The following is a 20,711-nucleotide window of genomic DNA, read 5'->3' as shown; positions in this document are numbered from 1 at the left end:
TTTGATCTAAAAATAAAATTTAAACAGGTAGGCCACTTGCAAATACAATAAAACAATAATATTTCTGATATATAATTGATATTTAACAGGTAAATTGATTACTGTTGCTAAAAACTTTAACAATGGCAAAATGATTCATAGTTTCTTTCTATGACTCATTATACCGCTACGTTGGCTAACGCCATCTAGCGGCGTATTGTGTAGACGTTTAACCTCAAAATTTTGTGAAAGTTTCATGACTCATGGTGTGATCAAGTTTACTATGCGCAATAATAGATGGCGCTTGCGACCTTCAAATCAAAAATTATTTCTGGGGTGTTAATAATTTTATTTTATAGCTTTTAGTTTGCTACGTAAAATGTAAGTTAAATCATGCTTATTAAAAATAGAAATATCGTCACTTGAATTTTTAAAGCTTTAATTATCCAACTTGGCAGTATAGAGCGTTTGTCTTTGCAAGATTTCATGTACGAATTTCTATTGCACAAAAAATTAAAAAAAAAAGTGCGAGGTAGCTAGAAATGGGTCGCAAGTTGTTTTTTATTCGTAATCAATGTGTTTCCAATCATTATATGTGATTCCAAAAGCTATACGTGTTGTTAAGATAATACTGTTCGGTACCGTCGATGTTTAATTGAAAAACAGTGGTTATTTTAACGTGATTACATCTATAGCTGTCGGACAATGGCGTCGTCGCACGAAGCGAGAGTTACCCACGTAAAAGTTAGTGAAAATCGCGATTTCGTTGACGATTACTGTGACTCCAGCAGCTTAGAAGATGCCGGCGAAGGTGCTAAACGCCGTCGTACCGCGAACGACTGTAAAAAACTGTCACAACAGGGATACGGGACAAGTATGTCAACGGATCCCAAACATACATCAAGTATAGAATCCAAAGGTATTAATTCATTGTATATGTACGTACTAATCTTGTACACCTCGCTTTGGGGTGTCCATTTAGGTCGCTGCAGTAGTCTAAGGTATTATCTTCAGGAATATTTTGGTGGGAAAGATGTTAACCTCACATAACGAGAATTACATCATTGCTGCAGGGGTCGTAGGTGTTTATAAACACAACACATGCTTTCCACACGGTTTTACTATCTTTTCACCTGGCCGCCATGGTTATTTTGCTGTTTTGCACGATATATGGGCCAAATAGACATGGTTCTTTATATTTTCAAAGCACTTGCATCATAAAGTGACCTTGTGTTCAAGACCTGTACTTTCTATTAGTTGTTATAACTGTATATTGCAAATACTCTATTATTTGCTATAAATAATCTTAAGGTTGTTGATATTGATGGTGAACATTGGAACAAAATACAGAAGTTTCTTTTTTTTCTCTCCGAAATTGATTCCTTGCTAAATTGCAAGTCATTTAGCGTTATTACTGGTTTGGAAGAGTATCTAAGCAAAGATTTATATTTTAATAACATTTAACTCGCACATTCTCTGTTCTTCTTGATATACTCTAATATATGAAGGATAATTTGTCTTTGCCGAGTTTTCATATATCTAACACTGAAAGACTCCACCCCTGAGATAACCCGCTGACCAGAATTTTTGAATTCGGACCTGGTCCCTGAGATTAACAAGCTCAAGCAAACAAACATTTCTGCTTCACAGGTTTATTTTGTCAAAATGAACCATGTCCTTTGGACTTAACTTTATTTGATCTAACAGAATACTGGACTTAGTGCAGTTTGAATCAAAATATGATGCCATTTTGAACGATCACGTCGCTCTGATTGGCTCAGTGCGACTTGCTGCGTTTTGATATAACATGTCAAATGGACTTGGTTCAATTTGAAAAAAGGAGTGTGTTTTAAACTTATTTTGCTTAAAACCTACAGCAACTTGGTTCAATTCGGTAAAATATTACACATGAAGTTAGTTAAGATTATACATGAAGTTAGCTTTTATTCTTATTTAAAAGGCAGGGGAAGTATCTTTTCTTCCCCTAAATCCAAATTAAAAATTCGTTTTTCTCGTAATCTATAAAAAAAAATCATAGAAACAATGATAGAAAGGATGATAGAGAATCCGATTTTTGATAGTCACACCACCCTCAAAATCAGATAATAAAAAGTCTTACCCGAACAGAAAAGAAAACCACTTTTTATGAATTAAAGCATTTTGGACATACTTCAATTTGAAATCTAACATCACATTTGTATCTTCAGGATTTTTTTCTAGGACTGTCAAATTGTTATTATAATTTCTTAAGACTTCTACATTATTTCTAGTGTAATTTTTTGTGAAGATAGCAAAATGTGAAGGTGCCTATAATACATCTATGTATAATTATACCTATCAGCCAACTTAAATGGCCAAACCACATCATAACATCAGTCATAATATTTTTTCTATCCAGTTGACTTGTTTGGACACAATCCATACGGCTACTTATAGGCCTGATAGATGTGAGTTGCAGTTTTATGAGGTAGCTTAGACAAGACAAACATAATTATATCAAGGTGATCATTATTACATGTTTTTAATATAGCATATGGCAAAAAAAAACCAAGATGGAAGTATCCACGATAATATGACGCTGGTGAGCTTGTTCCAAACCAAAATTCTGGACGGATTTGAAAAATACTTTAAGTGTTAAATAGTGCACTTAATTGAGGAAGGCCACAGGCTACTTTTACACAGTCAAAGTCATATTTTTTTTAATTTCAAATAGACCAATAAGAGTACTTTCGAAACGTCAAGTTAGTTGCATGGTTCCAAAGAGTGGGGCTTATGGAGAGGAACCGGCAAGAAACTCCATAGAATTTATCATAGTAGTTCCTACAAAACACAAGTAAAATTGCTGGTGACAGCTGGTATTAGTCAGTGACCAATTGTTTTTTACATATTGCCAATGATTTTATGTATTTTTTTAGAATTGAATAATTAAATGTATATGTTTTATGTTGCCGGATTAAATTGAAATTAAATAATTTTATTAACAGAATACTGATTACTCAGTATATTTATTGTTATCACATTTGAAATAATATTGATGATTGAATTAATTGTCAGAAACAATGAACAATAATTAAATTTAAATTCAATGAATTATGAATTAGTGCACATGTTTAAATTAGCAATAATTTTCATTCCGTCATTAACAACCCTTCAGGAAATGTTTTGAATATAAAAGCTATGAATTGATTGATGTCCCCAGATTTAAGAGTCATAATTTAAAAAAAAAAAAAATAAGGAAGACGGTAGTTTTTTAGAATAAGTTAGGACAGCTAAGTTCTGTTAAGAAATAATCTAAATATATATACCTTTTGAAGTAGAACATAACATTGTGCCAAATTATCATATTTATTTATTTTTCAAATATTTAAAAAAATGTAGAAATGGTATAGGTATCACTGAATATGGACACTGATTTTGAAAATAACAGGAATAACTATGAATGATTCATCACAACATATTATTAGAAAATGTAACTCATTGAGTATGCACTTATGAGTAAACCCTGGGTTTCCCCCTTATAACATTTTGGAGTTTACAGATGTTTCCAGCATAATACCAGGAAGATACCATTTATTCTGGGAAATTACCTTATCAGACAAATCTTTTTGGAAATTTTTAAGGACAACTTATTTAAACATTATTTTATGACAAAAAACTTTAAGTACTTACATAGATATTGTCTTACTTCAATTTGTACTTAAAATAGGAAGTTTGAGATGGTAGAAAGTAGTATTTGGATCTTTAAAAGCTAAAGATCTTTTGATTTGCAAAATCTATAATATGGATCTTCTGAACAAACTTTGAATACTTTTTTACCATTATCAATAGAAGCTTCAGGTCAGGCAAGTACCAATGCAACTTTTCTAAGTTTGTATGTACTTTCTAAGTATATCTTGGACACCAATGTCTGATAAAAAGGCGAAGGAAAACATCTTGAGGAAACCTGGACTATATAGTCTGAAATCACCAACCCGCATTGAGCAAGCGTGGTGATTAATGCTTTTCTTTCTAGTATCTTTTCTTCCCCTGCCTTTTAAATAAGAATAAAAGCTAACTTCATGTCAAAAGTGGACTTGATGTGATTTGAAATCTAAATTCACAAATGGTTCATTGAATCTGCATAAATTAAAAGTTGTAATTATTTAGTTCTGTGTTTAACATAATTTTATTCAGTTATAACATTTCTTTTGCAGGCAAAAAGCGCAAGATCAGCGAGACATCAAAGGAGCTATGCATCTGGGGAGAGAACGCTCGTCCATCAAAACAAAGCAAGATATGGCCAGTCTTCGACTCCGGAGGGTACAACAACGCTGCTGTACTCAAACTCAATGTCCTGAAGAAGTCTCCACCAGTGAAGAACCCACTCCTCTTCAGCACAAACCTTGGAGAAGACATAGAACTGGCTGAAATCAATCGAGATGCCTTCAAATCTGATTGGTATGGAGGCCTCCACGCTTGGTGGAAGCAAACGCAAATGACAAATAAAATGGCTGACGATGACGTCACTAAGAAGATATTCTCATCAGTTTCCCGCCAACTGAGGATCATAAACACCCACTTTCAGAGGTCCATGTGCAAGTATAAGTACCCTAGAGTGACTCGGCAGAATGTACTTCTAGAAAGTTCCTCTGGTTTGAGAAGACCGGCTACCCATTTCAATCTATCTATGAAAGCTATAAGGTTCCAGTCTAATCCAAGGAGAGAGTTGCCTTGCTACGGTAATTTGGAACTGCCGTTGAAGATTAAGCAGGAAAATGTGAATCCTCAAATATTTCCTTCTATAAGGAGTGTGAAAACTGAGACTGTTGGTGATGTGAAAGTTAAAGTGGAGAGTGACAGGGTTAAGGTGGAGAAGGAGAGAGATAGGGAGAAGGATAAAGACCGAGAGAAGGACAGGTAAGATAGTCTACATTTCTTTAGTAGGAAGTCTAGAAAATTAAGCAAAGATCCTTTTTGATTTTTTTGATCATTTGTAATTAAAAATACATATTATTAATATGCACATTTTAAAGAGATACTTTTCTAGTCTAATTAAACTGTTATTCTTTTATACTGGTTTGCCACCTCATCAGTTTTTTTGTAGCATTCAGTCATGCTCTGTTTGATAAGTAAGAAATCCTCCTTGCGTCGTATTCCTCAATGCTGAGGGTCGTGAAGTCCTCTTAGGATTAACTTCTCTCTGACGGTGTCCCGCCATCTATACCTGTTCTTCGCATCATGCAGAGCGCTGTGTAGTTGGGTGTCTAGAGCGGAGCGAACCTGATCTGACCACCTTGTTGGACTGCGGCCCCTAGGTCGTTTGCCATCAACCTTCCCGGTGACTATTAGCTGTTCAAGGTTGTGGCCCTCCTTCCTGGCTATGTGTCCGAAAAACTCCAGTATCCTGCGCATACAAATGGTCGACAGTCTCGTCTTGATGTTGAGCTCACGCAGGATTGATACATTTGTGCGAAAAGCATTCCACGGAATTTGCAACATCTTCCAGCACCACATCTCGAATGCATCAATACGGGCTCGGTCTGCCTTTTTTAAGGTCCATGTCTCAGCGGCGTAGCTGAAGATGGAGAATACCAAGGAGGTGACTAATTTAGTTTTGGTTTTTTTTGATATGTTACGATTAGGGCTTTCAATACCGGTATTGACGAGCCAATACCGTGATTACGGTATTACAATCTTTTTATAATTTTAATTATTGTGGTTAGTTGTAATAAGTAGCAGGAAGTAGTATTAAATAAGATAAATAACTACGTACTCGTAAGATGTCATCATCATCCTCCGAGCCTTTTTCCGCCAATCTACTTGGCAACGCTGCAGAGACTCCAGAACAGACCAGATTTCAACCGAGTCAAAGGCCTACTCATAGTCCACAAATGCTAGACACAGGGGCTGATTATACTTTTCGGTCTTCCGTATAATCTGCCGCACTGTGTGGATGTTATCTATGGTGCCGTATCCGCTCCGAATCCCAGCCTGCTCCGGTGGTTGGAATTCGTCGAGTCTTCGCGCAAGTCGGTTCGTGATCACTCTTGAGAACAGCTTATATACGTGGCTTAGGAGGGAAATGGGTCGATAGTTCTTCAGCAGGGTTTTGTCTCCCTTTTTGAAGAACAGGAGGACAACACTCCTACTCCACGCCTCTGGAGAATCCTCATTTCCGGGATCAGGTCGAGATGCATGCGATGCGTATAACCGGCCATAGAAGTTTTCCACTTCCGAAAGAACTGCCGGCACCGAAGAAATGACTTCTCCACTTGTTGTGGTCAGCTTCGTCAAGTGGCTTCTTCCAAGAGATTGTACGAACACCTTTGACCCCCGATTCAGCTCAATTGCTCTTTCAATGTCAAGAGTATTGGAGCACCGGAGGTCGCATCGTACGTGCTTCTTGGTCTCTTGGTTTAGAGCCCGCTTAGCTAACGAAGTGACAGGCGGGTTTTCACGTCGTTTCTTCATAAGCCCTAATGTCTCTTCCGAAAGCTTTGATTTCTTGCCCTTACGCTGCATGTTACAGAATCTCGAACCTTCTTCCCGGAGGATCCGAAACATATATTTGTGGTTCTGGTTAACGTCTGTTGTGGTCTCCACGGCGGCAAATCAGTTTTCCAAATTTGACTGGAACGTTTCAGATCCTGAAATGGTTCGGAGCAGTGTTGGTCGGAGCCTGGCCTTCATCAGACGGAAAGTTCGGCCTTGAAGTTGATATTCAGAGAGCCTCGGACAAGTCTCTTAGTCGGTATTAAACCTATTGATCACGGAGACGTCTCAGACTATGTGCTTCTTGTTCGTCATGATGAAGTCAATCTCATTTTTAGTCATAGTGTCGGGGCTATGATTGAACGCTTTTTGAAACTAAAGGATTGTGTTTTAAAAGTTTTAATCGATCTAAAATTAAACTCCGATTTCGACTTAGACGAATTCGATTTGACAATATTAAAAAATATTTACAACAGCCTTTCTATAGTCAAAGTAACTGTATTAGAAATTTGTAAACGGGATGCCAATTTACTAAAAGCGGATATTGCGCTAAAATTTATGTTGACGAAGTTAGATGGTCAACCTAATGACTTAAGCCAAAATCTTGCAAAAGCACTTCGAAGACGCATAAACGAGCTATCTGGAGTATTGCAATATTTGCATGACCGACAATACCGTGATCACGTGATCACGGTATTGAAATTTCTAATACCGGTATTGATACCGGTATTGAAAAAATCCGGTATTTGAAAGCCCTAGTTACGATCTCTCCATACGCCTTGCAGCTGAGACATTGCATTTTTGGCCATGCCTATGCGTCTTCTGATTTCACTCTCACACTGTCCAGTGTTGCTGATGCTTGCGCCGAGATAGATGAAATCCTCAACAATTTCAAGTGCAGCTAACACCTCTGATCGCATTATTGAAGGTTCTAGGTCCAAATTGTTCCATGAACTATTGGATTCGATCTGGGCCGGAATCTGCTCGTTACTGGGATTGCTGTATAGTTGTACACAGTACTCTCTCCAACGATTCGTGACTGCGTCGAGATCTTGAAGCGGTACGCCATTTTCGTCTTCTATCACCCATGACTTTGCTTTGAATTGATTAGTTAGCAGCTTTACCTTCTTGAAGAGATCGGAGCTTTGCACCTTTAACGCATGACCTTCTATTTCTTGACAAATCTGGGAGATGAAGTTATTTTTATCACGACGGCATTGCATTTGGATTTTCTTACTGAGCTCTGCGTATTTGTCACGATCTTCTTGACTTGTGAGACCACAGGTTTTTAAGGCCTTCCTGTGTAAGTAAGAAATAGTTGCCACAAAAAGTTTATAGGTACTTCAAAAAACATTTCCTGCCAAAAGTTACCAGTTACCAGTTAGTTACCAGAAACCGGTGAAACTGGCCATAACTTTAATAACACCTTTTCTTCCTCAGATCCTCACACAGACACTCATCATCATCATCATCGTCCTGCCACCACTGCCGGCGCCGTGCCCGCGTCAAGCGCTGCTCCATAGGAGTGCAGTGTCGCCGCGACCGCGCCGGAGCACCCCTGCCCAGTGATAGCTGGGGACCGCTCGCTGATAACCCGACGGTCAAGGAGCTCAAGTATCATAGGTAATGTGTCTCTAATCTTATCATCCTCCTCCTCCTCGTCCACCCTCTCCTCCTTCTCCTTCTCCTTCTCCTCCTCCTCCTTCTCCTCCTCCTCCTTCTCCTCCTCCTCATCCTCCTTCTCCTCTATAAAAATAAATTGGTGTCCCAGCCGATTGTCGGTCTCATATTATATTATCGCTTGCATATTTAAATAACGCACTTGAAAGTGACGGAGGGCCTGTATTTTGAGGATAACATATCAAATATTGTCAAAGTTGATGATCTTAAACAATCTTACAAAGATTGTTTTTTATCTTTACAAATATTTCACCTAACAATTGTCTTATTGACTAATGACACCTGATTGCACTTATTATATTATCTCTGCATCACCCTAAGGTTGGAGGGAGTGCCTATGGCATTAAGTCCGTCGTTGTAATTTTATGTTGCTTAAAGCTTAAGAAATGTTGTTTTCACCAGACTGATGCGCGTGGAGACGCACCCGAACGGCGGCGCCCGCGTGCTGTACCTGCAGCAGCGCGACGTCGACATGCTCAGCGCCACGCAGCAGGAGGCGCTCGCTAAGGAGTTTCTTAAGGTATACAACATAAAATATCCTAACACAAAAACCTATTCGTCGTACCACAAAAACTTGTCTAAAAAAATGACAGATGATGTCGAAATAAGGTCCGTTTTCAGCCACACTTTTTTTAGACAAGTGTTAAACAGATGTTTAGGTTTTTGTAGTAACGCTGTATATGTCTCTGTTTCGTGTATTATTAATTACTTATTAATTTTTGTGTTTATGATTTTGATGTGCCTTAATATTAAATAAAAAAATGCGTATGAGTTGTATCCTTCTGTTTTAGACGGTTAAACTTGCAATTTTATATTATATATTACTTTATATATTCATTCGCGTTCGAAATGGAAGTTACCTTTTTACCGCTTTCAGCATCAGATAAGAACTTAAAAAGTTACTCTAAACCAAATTTTATCATTCATTTGTGATGCTTGAAAGAGAGAAAAATACTCGATATTCGATCGCTAATATACTTTTGTATATGTATTACCCAATAATAAGCCGTGTGCTATTATAAAGGGATTGCATACCAGATATGATATTGTGTATCCTGTGATGTATTTTTATATGCATTGCTGGTGGTGTAACAAAAGTTAATAATAAACTAATAATATTACATATTTCCTCCAATAGCTGGTATTCTCAGAAGACAGCGATGGCTGGGCACACTTCGTATGCGGCGTGGTCCGCGGCGCCGCTGCCCGCTTCCCCTGCCTTCTGCAGTACCTGTCTGACACACATCCGAACCTCACTGTGAAGGCCGGAGTCCTGGCCAGAGCGTCTGACATCGAGACCACTACTGTTAGCCGGTATTATCAGCAGGTAAGGCTTTACAATGTTATTTTTAATAGTCATGACGGGAATTTATGATATTTATGTTTGACGGTTTCATATGCCGTCATGTCACACCCCTCTCATTTTACCATTGTTCAGTTTTCCCAGGTGATAAACTGGTAAATTTTAATCTATAGTATTCCTTGGCAATGCACACAGGACTGGATGGATGTCCTCTCGTTTTATTTCGAATTCACTACAACATGAAAGAAGTTTCAGTAATATAAAAGTTTTAAAGATATGGTGAACAAAGTGTATTTTACCTGATAGCGCTAATTATTATATGTCATGGGATTCGAGTGAAACCGCGGGAAACAGCTTGCTGTTAAGGAAGTTGCAGTTTTAAATATTACTTTTCTTTTATGTAAAAATAAACCAAACTACACTCAATCCTCTCAAATACTAATATATCCCCATTATTTCCAGGTGCAACAATCATACGCAGCCGGCACCTTCCGCAGCGGCCCACTGCACCAGATATCCCTGGTGGGCACGGTGCATGAGGAGGTGGGCGGATACTTCCCTGATATGCTGGACATGCTGGGCGCCTGTCCGTTTCTTAACATGGTAAGTATCACAAGTCTTGGTTGATGGAAGAAAAGTAATAGTTTTTACTCAAAACATAAAACTTGAAAGTCTATACTAGGGTATTCTAATAGCGAAGTTTTTAAATATTGTATTTTTGACTGTATTGGACAGAGAGTGAGAGGAAATTCAACTTGACGAGAGTATGTATGGGTTTTAGAATAGTAAGAGCTAAGAGTCATTATCTTGAGCATAAGTAGCTATCAAGGCATGTCTTCATAGGAGAAGTGGCAAAAAATATAGTGAATTTGGAATAAATACTATTTATTGCCCATTCTAAAAATTGTGATTCCTAACGTATAAGCCGATTTAGAAAAGTCATTGTTTATTGGTTTAGAGGCAAAATAAATAAAACAATAAATTTAAACACCGATTTGTTTTGACTGAAGAATTAAGTGATTGTTTCCGAAACGAAAATATTGCGTTTTTATTATTTTTATCCGACTTCGAAGACCTGGTTAAATATATGTGCCTTATTATCTCACTTTTGGCTGAACCGATTTTGATGCGGTTTTTAGCGCACTATTTGTCAATAAGCTATATTATTGAAATGTTTTTTTTTTATATTTAATTTTATCATTACTATATACAGACAATGCCATGGGGTCCTATGTCAGCGGTGGACATGGAGCCCCAGGAGTCCAACGACGGGCCCATCCTGTGGATCCGGCCCGGGGAGCAGCTGGTACCCACTGCTGAGCTCGGCAAGAGCCCTATTAAGAAGAGGAGGTAAGATTCTACTGTTATTTGCTTAGGGTGAGTTGCACCATTTAACTATAACGATAACCAAACTATAACCAGCCGTATACTTTCCGCCCATTGGACAAATTGGCAATTTGACAACTGAACATGGTTCGGTTATCGTTATACTAAAATCGTGCAATTCACCGTCACACTGCTCATTGTCAAAGTAATGTTTTTACCTTAGGGCAGATTTTTCAATCTCCAGATGACATTTAGCAAATATATAGCAAAATCTATCAAACATAATGTGTTTGTGCATAATACACTCAAACTCAAAAACGTTCATTCAAATTAGACTGGTAGATTAGCACTTTTCGAACGTCAAAAACAAAAGACAGCCCCTAAAACGCGCACCCTTCACCACTTCCTATGTGTTTTTGCTGGGAAGAAGTGACGCAACAAACTCCCCAGTTATACAAAACAGGTCAAATAATATGTCAAATCGCTATATTTATTCACCATATAGAAGTCAACTGATGATTGTAAAATCGGCCCTTTATGTTGTACCATGATTAAGATTACATGGATAACATAATTCAAAACTGAACACAAAATGAGTAATTACAAAGTTTTCTGAAGTAGTTTTGCAAGGTAATTTTTATTCGCTCATAAATAGGGGTGTCAGTTTGACCGCTATGTGTTTGGTGACCAAATGACCCCTCCAGCAGTGAGGAAGTGTCAGACTCTTACTGACTAAAAACGGTCGTGTTCCATCATAGGCCTTTTATGTACCAGGACTGCGGTAACTCTTTCGAACAATCCCGCAGCCCCGGCAGACCTTGGCCTCGCTGGGGTGTGTCCGGTGAATTAAATGAAGTTTTTAATATTATTATTTTACAGGACCGGCATCAACGAACTCCGCAACCTGCAATACCTGCCGCGCTGGAGCGAGGCGCGGGAGTTCCTGTTCGAGGACCGCACCAGAGCTCATGCCGACCACGTCGGACACGGCCTCGACAGGATCACTACTGCTGCTGTCGGTGAGTGTACTGTGCACAGGACAGATATATAGCCGGTAATATTGTATAAGTTCATTGAGGTAAATGCTTCGACTGGTAGGTAGCAGAAAATTCAAAATCGTGTGCCTAGCCGCTTGCCAACTATGTTGGGGTCGGCTTCCAGTCTGACTGGATGCAGGAGAACTAGTATTTTACAGTTACTGCATACTTAACCTCCACAACCCAATTATGGGCAGCCTTTGGTAAATGGTAAATGGGTGTCAGTGTTTCTGACTGCCAAAGAAGTTTGTATAACAACCGGGTTCCAATAATTTATAGTGCCTTCTGAAACACGGTGGAAGTCGTCATGACCAAATAGTCATCCATACACTGATCGACCGCTTCTCGCAGCTATTATTTAGCCACGAGTTTCTCTAATATGGAAAGTCCCCTTTTAATATGAAAAATTAAAAAAAAAAGAATGTCACTTTTCGTTGTAATTTTATAACTCAAGAACGGGCTCCTCTATCCAAACCAAATGTTGAAGCTTTGTTCCGACTATTTAGTAGATGGTTTATGTGAAGTTTGCGCAAAATCGGCCGGTAAAAGGTAAAGGTATTATGTTTCTAACCCCAAAACCATTTTCTCCCCAGGAGTACTAAAAGCGATCCACTGCGGCGACGAGTCGGACCGCGGCCGCATCACGAAGGACGTGGTGGCCTTCCACGCGGCTGACTTCAACAAGCTCGTGCAGCTGCTGCAACTGGATCTGTATGAACCGCCGATTTCGCAGTGTGTTACTTGGTGAGTGAGGAATATTAAATCACTTTTTTTTGGCCTGTAGCTTACGTAATTTAAAGAGTAGACAACCTATAGTTAACAATCTATAAAAAAATATGTAAGTGTAGTCCCGCTAGCTTCTGCAAGCGGTTTCACCCATATCTCGAGGAAAATACTTCTCTTTCCTGGATAAAAAATAGTCTATTATGTTATTCTTTATGTAAAGAAGAGGAACAAACATATGTACATACTTTCTCGTTTATAATATAAGTAAAGTGTTACTATGTATAACTAAAGATGTTCACGATAAAAATAATACAAATTTTATGATTATTTACGAAAAAATAAATTACTTAAAAAACATTTCATATACCGAATTTGTATTTTAATTTTTTTTTATATCCCAACTAATATTTCTAAAGCGAAATATAGTTTTTTCTTTAGTAATAAAATGGGTGAACCAATCAATATGTAATTGGTATGTTATTGAGATACTCGAAGCGAAAAAATTGAGAATGAAGGATATATTATTTACTAACCCTTTCTGACTCATCAGGCTAGAAGAAGCTAAACTGAACCAGCTGCGCCGCGAGGGTGTGCGGTACTCGCGCCTGCCGCTGTGCTCCGACGACATCTACTTCCTGCCCAGGAATATTATACATCAGTTCAGGACGGTTTCCGCTGTTACTTCAGTTGGTGAGTTCCTCGCCTGTATAAAAACCGCATTCGTTTTCACATAATTGTAGATATTGTAATGTCACATAAAAGAAATCAGAAGCAATTAGAAAGCGGGTGCATCGTATGTAATAGGCTTCTGCTAAACTCTCTAACTTAAAGCTGTGCCCTATAGGTTCCATATTGATTCTAGAATGTAAAATGTACCATCTGTATAACATATGGAATGTTAATATAGCATTGAGTATTGTGTACACAAACAATTTATGACTTGGCCACTACTGAGAGCTCCCAAGCTTACACGACAATAACAATTAGCTTGTAGTTGTGTAGTTTCGTGATATAAAACAACTGTAATAAAGTGATAACTAAACCTTTGGTCTCGGCATTTCTAGTTTATTTCTATAAACTTTCCTCATGCGTCTGTTATGAATTGAAATTAATTTACTACATAGTCACTTCCTTTAATTTTCGCTAGTAATCGATGTCGATGATAACTTTCATAATAATAATCATATATTTTTGTACAGCGTGGCATTTACGCCTGAAGCAATACTACCCGACCTCGGAAGCGTCGTCCCCGGCCGACGAGCGTCCCGCCGACCCCATACCTGTTACCATCAACCACACTACTGGTGAGATTACCATACTTACTTATTATCACTAGCTTTATGTATTCCCATAACTCACAATTTTTTTATAAAAGCTCTTTTAAAACGTCAAACTAGTTGCACGGTTCCAAAAAGTGGGTCTCATGTACTCACATTTTAAACTCCCTTATATACTAGCCTTATGAAGTCGTGGTGGCCTAGTGGGTAAAGGACCAACCTCTCAAGTATGAGGGCGCGGGTTCGATCCCAGGTCTAGCAAGTACCAATGCAACTTTTCTAAGTTTGTATGTACTTTCTAAGTAGATCTTAGACATCATTGGCTGTGTTTCGGATGGCACGTTAAACTGTAGGTCCCGGCAGTCATTGAACATCCTTGGCAGTCGTTACGGGTAGTCAGAAGCCAGTAAGTCTGACACCAGTCTAACCTGGGGTATCAGGTTGCCCGGGCAACTGGGTTGAGGAGGTCAGATAGGCAGTCGCTTCTTGTAAAGCACTGGTACTCAGCTGAATCCGGTTAGACTGGAAGCCGACCCCAACATGATTGGGAAAAAGGCTCGGAGGATGATATACTAGCCTTATGCAGTCCCTTAAATAATTGCCTTATGTAGTCGCCTTATGTACTAGCTTCTGTACTTCCCTATGCACTCGCCTATCGAAATTATGATCATAGAAAAATCCTCGTCATCACTTCCTAAGTCCCGTTACTGAGATGATCAACATTCATACCTACCTCAAAACAAAAGCAATTTTAATTCAATATTTTTAAATCGACTATTTATTATTACAGAGCCTAAGAAATCAGCAAAACACAAGGCTGGCGTGATAGAGATGCGAGCACTCAGCGCCAAGTTCCACCAGAAATTGAACCAGAAGACTCCTCTCAAAGTATCGCAAAGCAGGAAGAGTGTAGAAACACCAGTCAAACCTACTGATAAGAAGACAGACAAGTCTGACAAATCAGAATCAAAATCAGACAAAACCGAAATAAAATCTGACAAACTAGATTCCAAGTCCGATAAACAAGAAGCCAAATCTGACAGGTCAGAAGCTAAGTCTGAAAAGACAGAACCAAAGTCTGATAAGTCAGAATCCAGGTACGATAAATCAGAAGCCAGGGTTGAGAAAAATGAAATTAAACCAGAAAAGACTGTTCCGAAAACACCAGAAAAAGTTGATGTCAAGTCTGAGAAAATAGAGGTCAAAGATAAAAATGATTCTAAGTCTGACAAAGTAGAGCCTAAACCTGACAGGACAGACAAGTCTGACAAAATGGATCCACCCAAGTCTGACAAATCGGAATACAAATCTGATAAATACGAACAGAAGTTTGAAAAAACAGAGCTCAAGTATGACAATCCCGACATGAGGCATGACAGGTCTGACAGAATGTCAGAACAGAAACCAGAGAAAACAGAAGTAAAAACTGAAAAAACAGACCCGAAATGTGACAAAGCCGACCAAAAATCCGACAAAGTGGAAACAAAGTCTGACAGGACAGAGAAATTCGACAAGAACCACAGGCATAAGGATTCTGATAAACATCGCTCAGACCGGTCAGAGAAGTCAGAGACAAGGCATGACAGATCTGACAAGGATAGATCATCGACTGACCATCACCGCCGTCATTCGTCATCATCACGGCACAAATCATCTCACCACAAGTCAGACCGGCCGAGAGACCATAAAAAGGAACACAGGAGTTCTGACGATAGAAGGAATGACAAACACAGAGATAGGTCTGACAACAGTAGAGATAAGTCAGACAAGATGGCCGTTGACGTTGGGAAGTTACCAGTAGATGTGGTACAGAGACCACCGGATTAGAAAAACTATAGTTTAGAGTGGTTGTGTGATTTCCTGAAGGATTATGAATAAAAAGTACATAAGTTGCTTTTAAACGATCTTGATCTTTTATGAATTGGTTCGGAGATCTCATCTATTTTTTATGTCTAATTAGTGTGATTGATCAAGATTCGATAGAAATTATTGATTAATTTATTGTAAACTATCGTATAATGTAGTTGTTATTTTGTTGCGTCAAAACTTTTACCGGGTATTGGTAATATTATAAAATGCCTCGATGCCTATTGATGCTGTCTCTTGACAAGTTAGGTAGTCAAAGAATTTTGAATTTGATTTTCAAGTACAAAATACAAGTTGGCGTTTTATACTTATTAACAACTCTGGAATCTTGTCACATGAAACATATATTTGAAGGGGCCAAACAACATGAGATTGCGACACAAATCACTGACTTGCACTTCAATATATTAGAAATTTCTAGAAAAAACTCTTGTCAAAAGAAAAAAACAATAGTTCTGAGTCCTTCATGAAAAAACACCAAACTTTTAGCGCTAGGTTACAATGTAAATATAATGTTTTAAGATGCCTCTTAGAGGCTAAGCAGAGTCGGTTAAAGAATGCATGCGCAGTTTTAGATTTATTATATCCCGTTTTTTTTTTTTTATTACGAACTTATTTTGGAATTGCCGTCTCAATAATACAGTTATGTTGTCTGCGAAAATTTCGTAAATACACCCTTCAGTAATCAAATCCTTAAGTTATACATTTCAAAATATACTAATAACTACATAGTATTGCCGTGGAAAGTATCTGACTGTTTTTTTTTTTACTATTCCATTCAAAACTGCCACATATATTTTAATTTCTGACTACAATCTTAGCATTTAATTATCTCAGTTACTTCTAGTGATATAATCCAATCATTCCCAGTGAAAAAATATTTCGAAAATAAACTTTCTTTTGATTTTCAAGGGAAATCATTATTTATATTTAAAAAATAAAGAATTTGTAAATATACCTGCCAAAGTTTAATTTCCAAAAAATCTAAAACTGCGTCGCGTATGTGATTCGAGATAGTTTTAAACGAAAACGTAAATGAAAGAATAATATTAATAAATTAAATTAATTTAAAGTTCTAAGTAAATATAAATTTATTCACACATATTTCTAAAAATTGCACTAGAGAAGTAAATTATATATTATTATTCTGATAGACTAAACTGTCTGACACCAAAAAATTATTGCACTGCGGTATGTGGTATTCTGACACATATTAAAAACGTTATTTTTACAATGGTAGGCGAAATTTCTATTTTAAATGACCTGATGAATGAGGTCATAAAAAGATAAATAAGTCTACTGCAAGGGTAGCATTCAATTACGGAGATCATTTGAATACGTATACCTATTTACCCAGCTGCCAAGAAGTGTTATTTAAAATAAATATATGAAAAATCTACTCAGTATCGCATATCGCAGGGGCATGAAACAATTTGGTGGTAGACATTATATTTGAGGTTATTTCTCAAATAACTGAATGAATTCTATTTTGGTATGTTTCATTATGTGACCACTAAACTTCGATATTTTTCGACCGTATTGATTTATTACAAGTAAATTTCGTTTAAACGATTAGAAAAAATAAATTTCCATAAAAAAGCCAGATTTCAAATTTTTCCCGGGATTAAATAATATGTCCGATTTTTTTTTTTCATGTCAAAAAGTCCCGATTTTGCCCTGAATAAAAATGAGGTGGTCACATCAATTTAACAAAGTCCAGTTTACAATTTTAAATGACATAGTGTTGAGATTTCGTTATTAAAGTATTTTCGCCTCCATAGCTTCTTATTTTATTATATGAACGTTACAATAACATAATAAATAAGATATATATCTTTCTATGTGGTGCGGACTAAGTAATGTATTTTGCAAACCAATTTCAGGCTTTATATGCTGCTCAAAATCTGTTGACTAATATGCATTACAAAAAAGGTCTTGAGGCTTTGGTTTTGACGCATTTTTCACTAAAGAGAAACTACATTTACGACAAATTTTCATAATAATTACTCAAAGCCTAAAGTTGATAACTATTTTTCATTAAAATATGTAGTTTACCTTAGTTCGCACCTCCAACCCGAAAAAATACAGCAACAAAAATAGTGACTTGTCCGTAAAATGCCCTAATTGTCTGTTACTTAGATGATGACAGTATTATTAATGTTTATAGCGAATTCTAGACGAACTTAGCAGGCTTATCCTAAGTTAGGAGAGCTAACAAACTTATATGTGACTTATGACCCGATTTTGCTTATTTTGTGAAAGCGACACCTATCGTTATTTATAAAAAGTGTAATTCAAGATGGCGTTGGATTCTCCCGCGTATTTTTGTTCTGAATAGGTTATTCCGATTGCAAGTCTGTTTTGAAATGAATCAAAATTATTATTATTCAGAAAGTTTACTAAACACTATTGTAGGCACTGTTGTTTTGGACCGACAACATGTAACTAGCGATCGGAAATTTTCTCTTTAGCTTACAATCATAAGATCGGATATGAAATCAAGTTCCTGAAGTGAAAACTTGTACATACGCAAATATTAGACATTTTAAATAAAACTACTTTTACGGAATTTATTGCGGTTACATTAATATTATTAAATCCCTACGTTTCGGATCCTTTTCAGCATGCGGGTAGTTTTTTTAAACATAAGAACGTCTGTAAGCTTTAAATATTATTCATTAAATATTGTGGTTAGTAAACTTTCTGAATCCAGAACGAAGTTTTACCAATTAAAATTGGAAAATAAGAAACGATGTAAATACCACGTCAGATATCAAAGGACTTACATTATATTTTGCGCAAACTTTTATTTCGTATAGTTGGTTTTTTTTTATTAAGAAAAGAAAATAAGAAAAGTTTTGTTTATTTCAGTTGGCCCAGCTTGTTCGCGATCGAATGTACATTTTGTATATTTTATACTGCATAGGTTAAGTGTTACGGATTCTTTTATGTCTAAGTTTACTTATGGAAAATTTACTCTTTTTATTATTAAGAAAAGTCAATTAATTGACTTCCTGCATAATGAGAATCTTTTTGGGGGACATGGAAGAATTGTAAGCTATTAATTTTGGAATCTTTTTCATAATAAATTGTACTTTTAAATGTATATTTTCCATAAGTAGACATAATCAAGACAAGAGGTATGAAAACTCAAAGGGCTGCTAATCCAAAAGACATATTCAAGTGTTGTAATTCTTATTGTAATAAAATTTTACAATAACTACAAGTAATTTGATGCCTTTGAGTGATCAGAGTTGTCTCTGAAATTGTTTTTTTTTTTTTTAATTATTACTTAAGAGTTTCTTTTAACACATCAAGTTGTGTTAATTTCTATAGTAAAGTGAATGAGGGTAAATATTTTTGAGTCAAATGTTCGTCAGATGAGAGTCACGGCTAATTAAATCGTATGAAAGAGTATGACAATCTTGCCTTATAGATTATAACATCAATACTTGATGTCAATTGCAACTTACTATTTGCCACGCTAGATGGCGTTGATGTAAATACGGTTATTTGTCTAGCCGTTTTGTAAACTGTCGAATCTGTTTTCTGGCATCTAATGACTGGCTTTGAATGTCTCAAGTCTGACCACAGACGCTAATGTGATTGATAAATATTTAACATATTTATGTTTAGGTGGTTAATTTATTGTTTCACGTTCCCTATATTTTTTTGAAAATAATAATTAGACTATAAATAGATTTTGTCGTTTTATTTTCCTGTGTTTATAACACCCATTACGCTAATAGAATACGCTTCCGAATACAACTTGGCGATAATGAATACCTTTTTCAAAAAGAAAGGCAATAGAAAATGGACTTGGTTATCTCCGGACAAAAAAACTTCAAACGAAATCGATTTTGTACTGACAAATACTCCAAAAATGGTAACAAATGTTGAAGTTATCAACAATTTAAAATTTCCGTCTGACCATAGGCTTGTTAGGACTACCCTTATCGCAAGACAACCAAAAGCGACCAGGAAAACCTTCAAACACAAGGCAAGCAACCCCAAAAGCAGCGATGAAATCGACTGCTATTTGAAAAACCTTACAGATCATTTGGAATCTTTAGATGACCTAAACAAAGCGAACAACTTACAGACTTACTACAACCAAATAGAAATCATAATACTTGATAGCCTAAAAACACGAAAAGCAACGGAAATCAAAACACACAAAAAATTCAGCAAGGAAACAGAATTACTTATTAAGAGACGCTCAGAACTTATAATACCAAAAGAAAAAACACGGAAATGAAATCAGAACTTAGCAGATTGTTAACAACAAATAAATCTATAAAAAAAGATTATGAAAACTACAGACAAAACGTAATAACAAAAAAATTAGAACAATTTAGAAGCACAAAAAGAGCATACAAAGAACTCACAAAAAATGGATACATAATTTTAACCATGAATCAAAGGAAACCAAGACTAGAAAAGACATGATAAGACACGCAACAAACTTCTATAAGAATTTATACATGAAAAAAGATGAAAATATAACCGAAACGCAAACAAACTACGAAATAAAAACAAATACCGTTCAACAAATCGATGAAAGGGAAGTCTACATGCATATAAAACAACTAAAAAATGAAAAGAGCCCTGGTCCAGATGGAATCAGTAATGAAGCCATAAAAACGGGAGCACCTGTCCTACTATACCACCTGACTCACTATTTAATATGATCCTAAACACAGTGACTGTTCCTAAGAGATTCGATGGTGCTCATCGGACATAATACTTTTATTTAAAAAAGGAAATCCGCAAGATATAGGCAACTATAGGCCAATTAGTCTTCTATCAAGTACTTACAAACTCTTTGCCTCAATAATACTGAAACGAATAACCCAGGATATTGATAACGCACAACCGTTGGAACAAGCAGGCTTCCGCTCAGGCTTCAGCACAATAGACCACAACCAGACCATCGAACAAATATTAGAAAAAATCAGAGAATTTAATAGACCCCTCTATGTGGCGTTTATAGACTATTGCAAAGCTTTCGATAGTATCAGTCACAACTCAATCTGGAACGCACTT

General features: G+C 36.7%; 1 protein-coding gene across 1 annotated transcript; it reads left to right on the top strand.

The window, feature by feature from the left end:
* Positions 1–492: 492 nt before the first annotated feature.
* LOC124642631 (lysine-specific demethylase RSBN1L-like) lies at positions 493–19,366 on the top strand. Its single transcript, XM_047181146.1, has 12 exons — positions 493–898; positions 4,173–4,875; positions 7,891–8,073; positions 8,533–8,650; positions 9,269–9,457; positions 9,896–10,036; positions 10,647–10,783; positions 11,639–11,778; positions 12,390–12,540; positions 13,073–13,212; positions 13,722–13,826; positions 14,590–19,366. Exons 1-12 carry the CDS (start codon positions 685–687, stop codon positions 15,624–15,626), a joined length of 3,258 nt encoding a protein of 1,085 aa, XP_047037102.1. The 5' UTR covers positions 493–684; the 3' UTR covers positions 15,627–19,366.
* The last annotated feature ends 1,345 nt before the right edge of the window (positions 19,367–20,711 follow it).

This window comes from Helicoverpa zea, chromosome 25, assembly GCF_022581195.2.
Source record: "Helicoverpa zea isolate HzStark_Cry1AcR chromosome 25, ilHelZeax1.1, whole genome shotgun sequence".
Lineage (NCBI taxonomy): Eukaryota > Metazoa > Arthropoda > Insecta > Lepidoptera > Noctuidae > Helicoverpa > Helicoverpa zea.
Note: the sequence above shows the minus strand (reverse complement) of the source record. Positions and strands in the feature narration are given on the sequence as shown.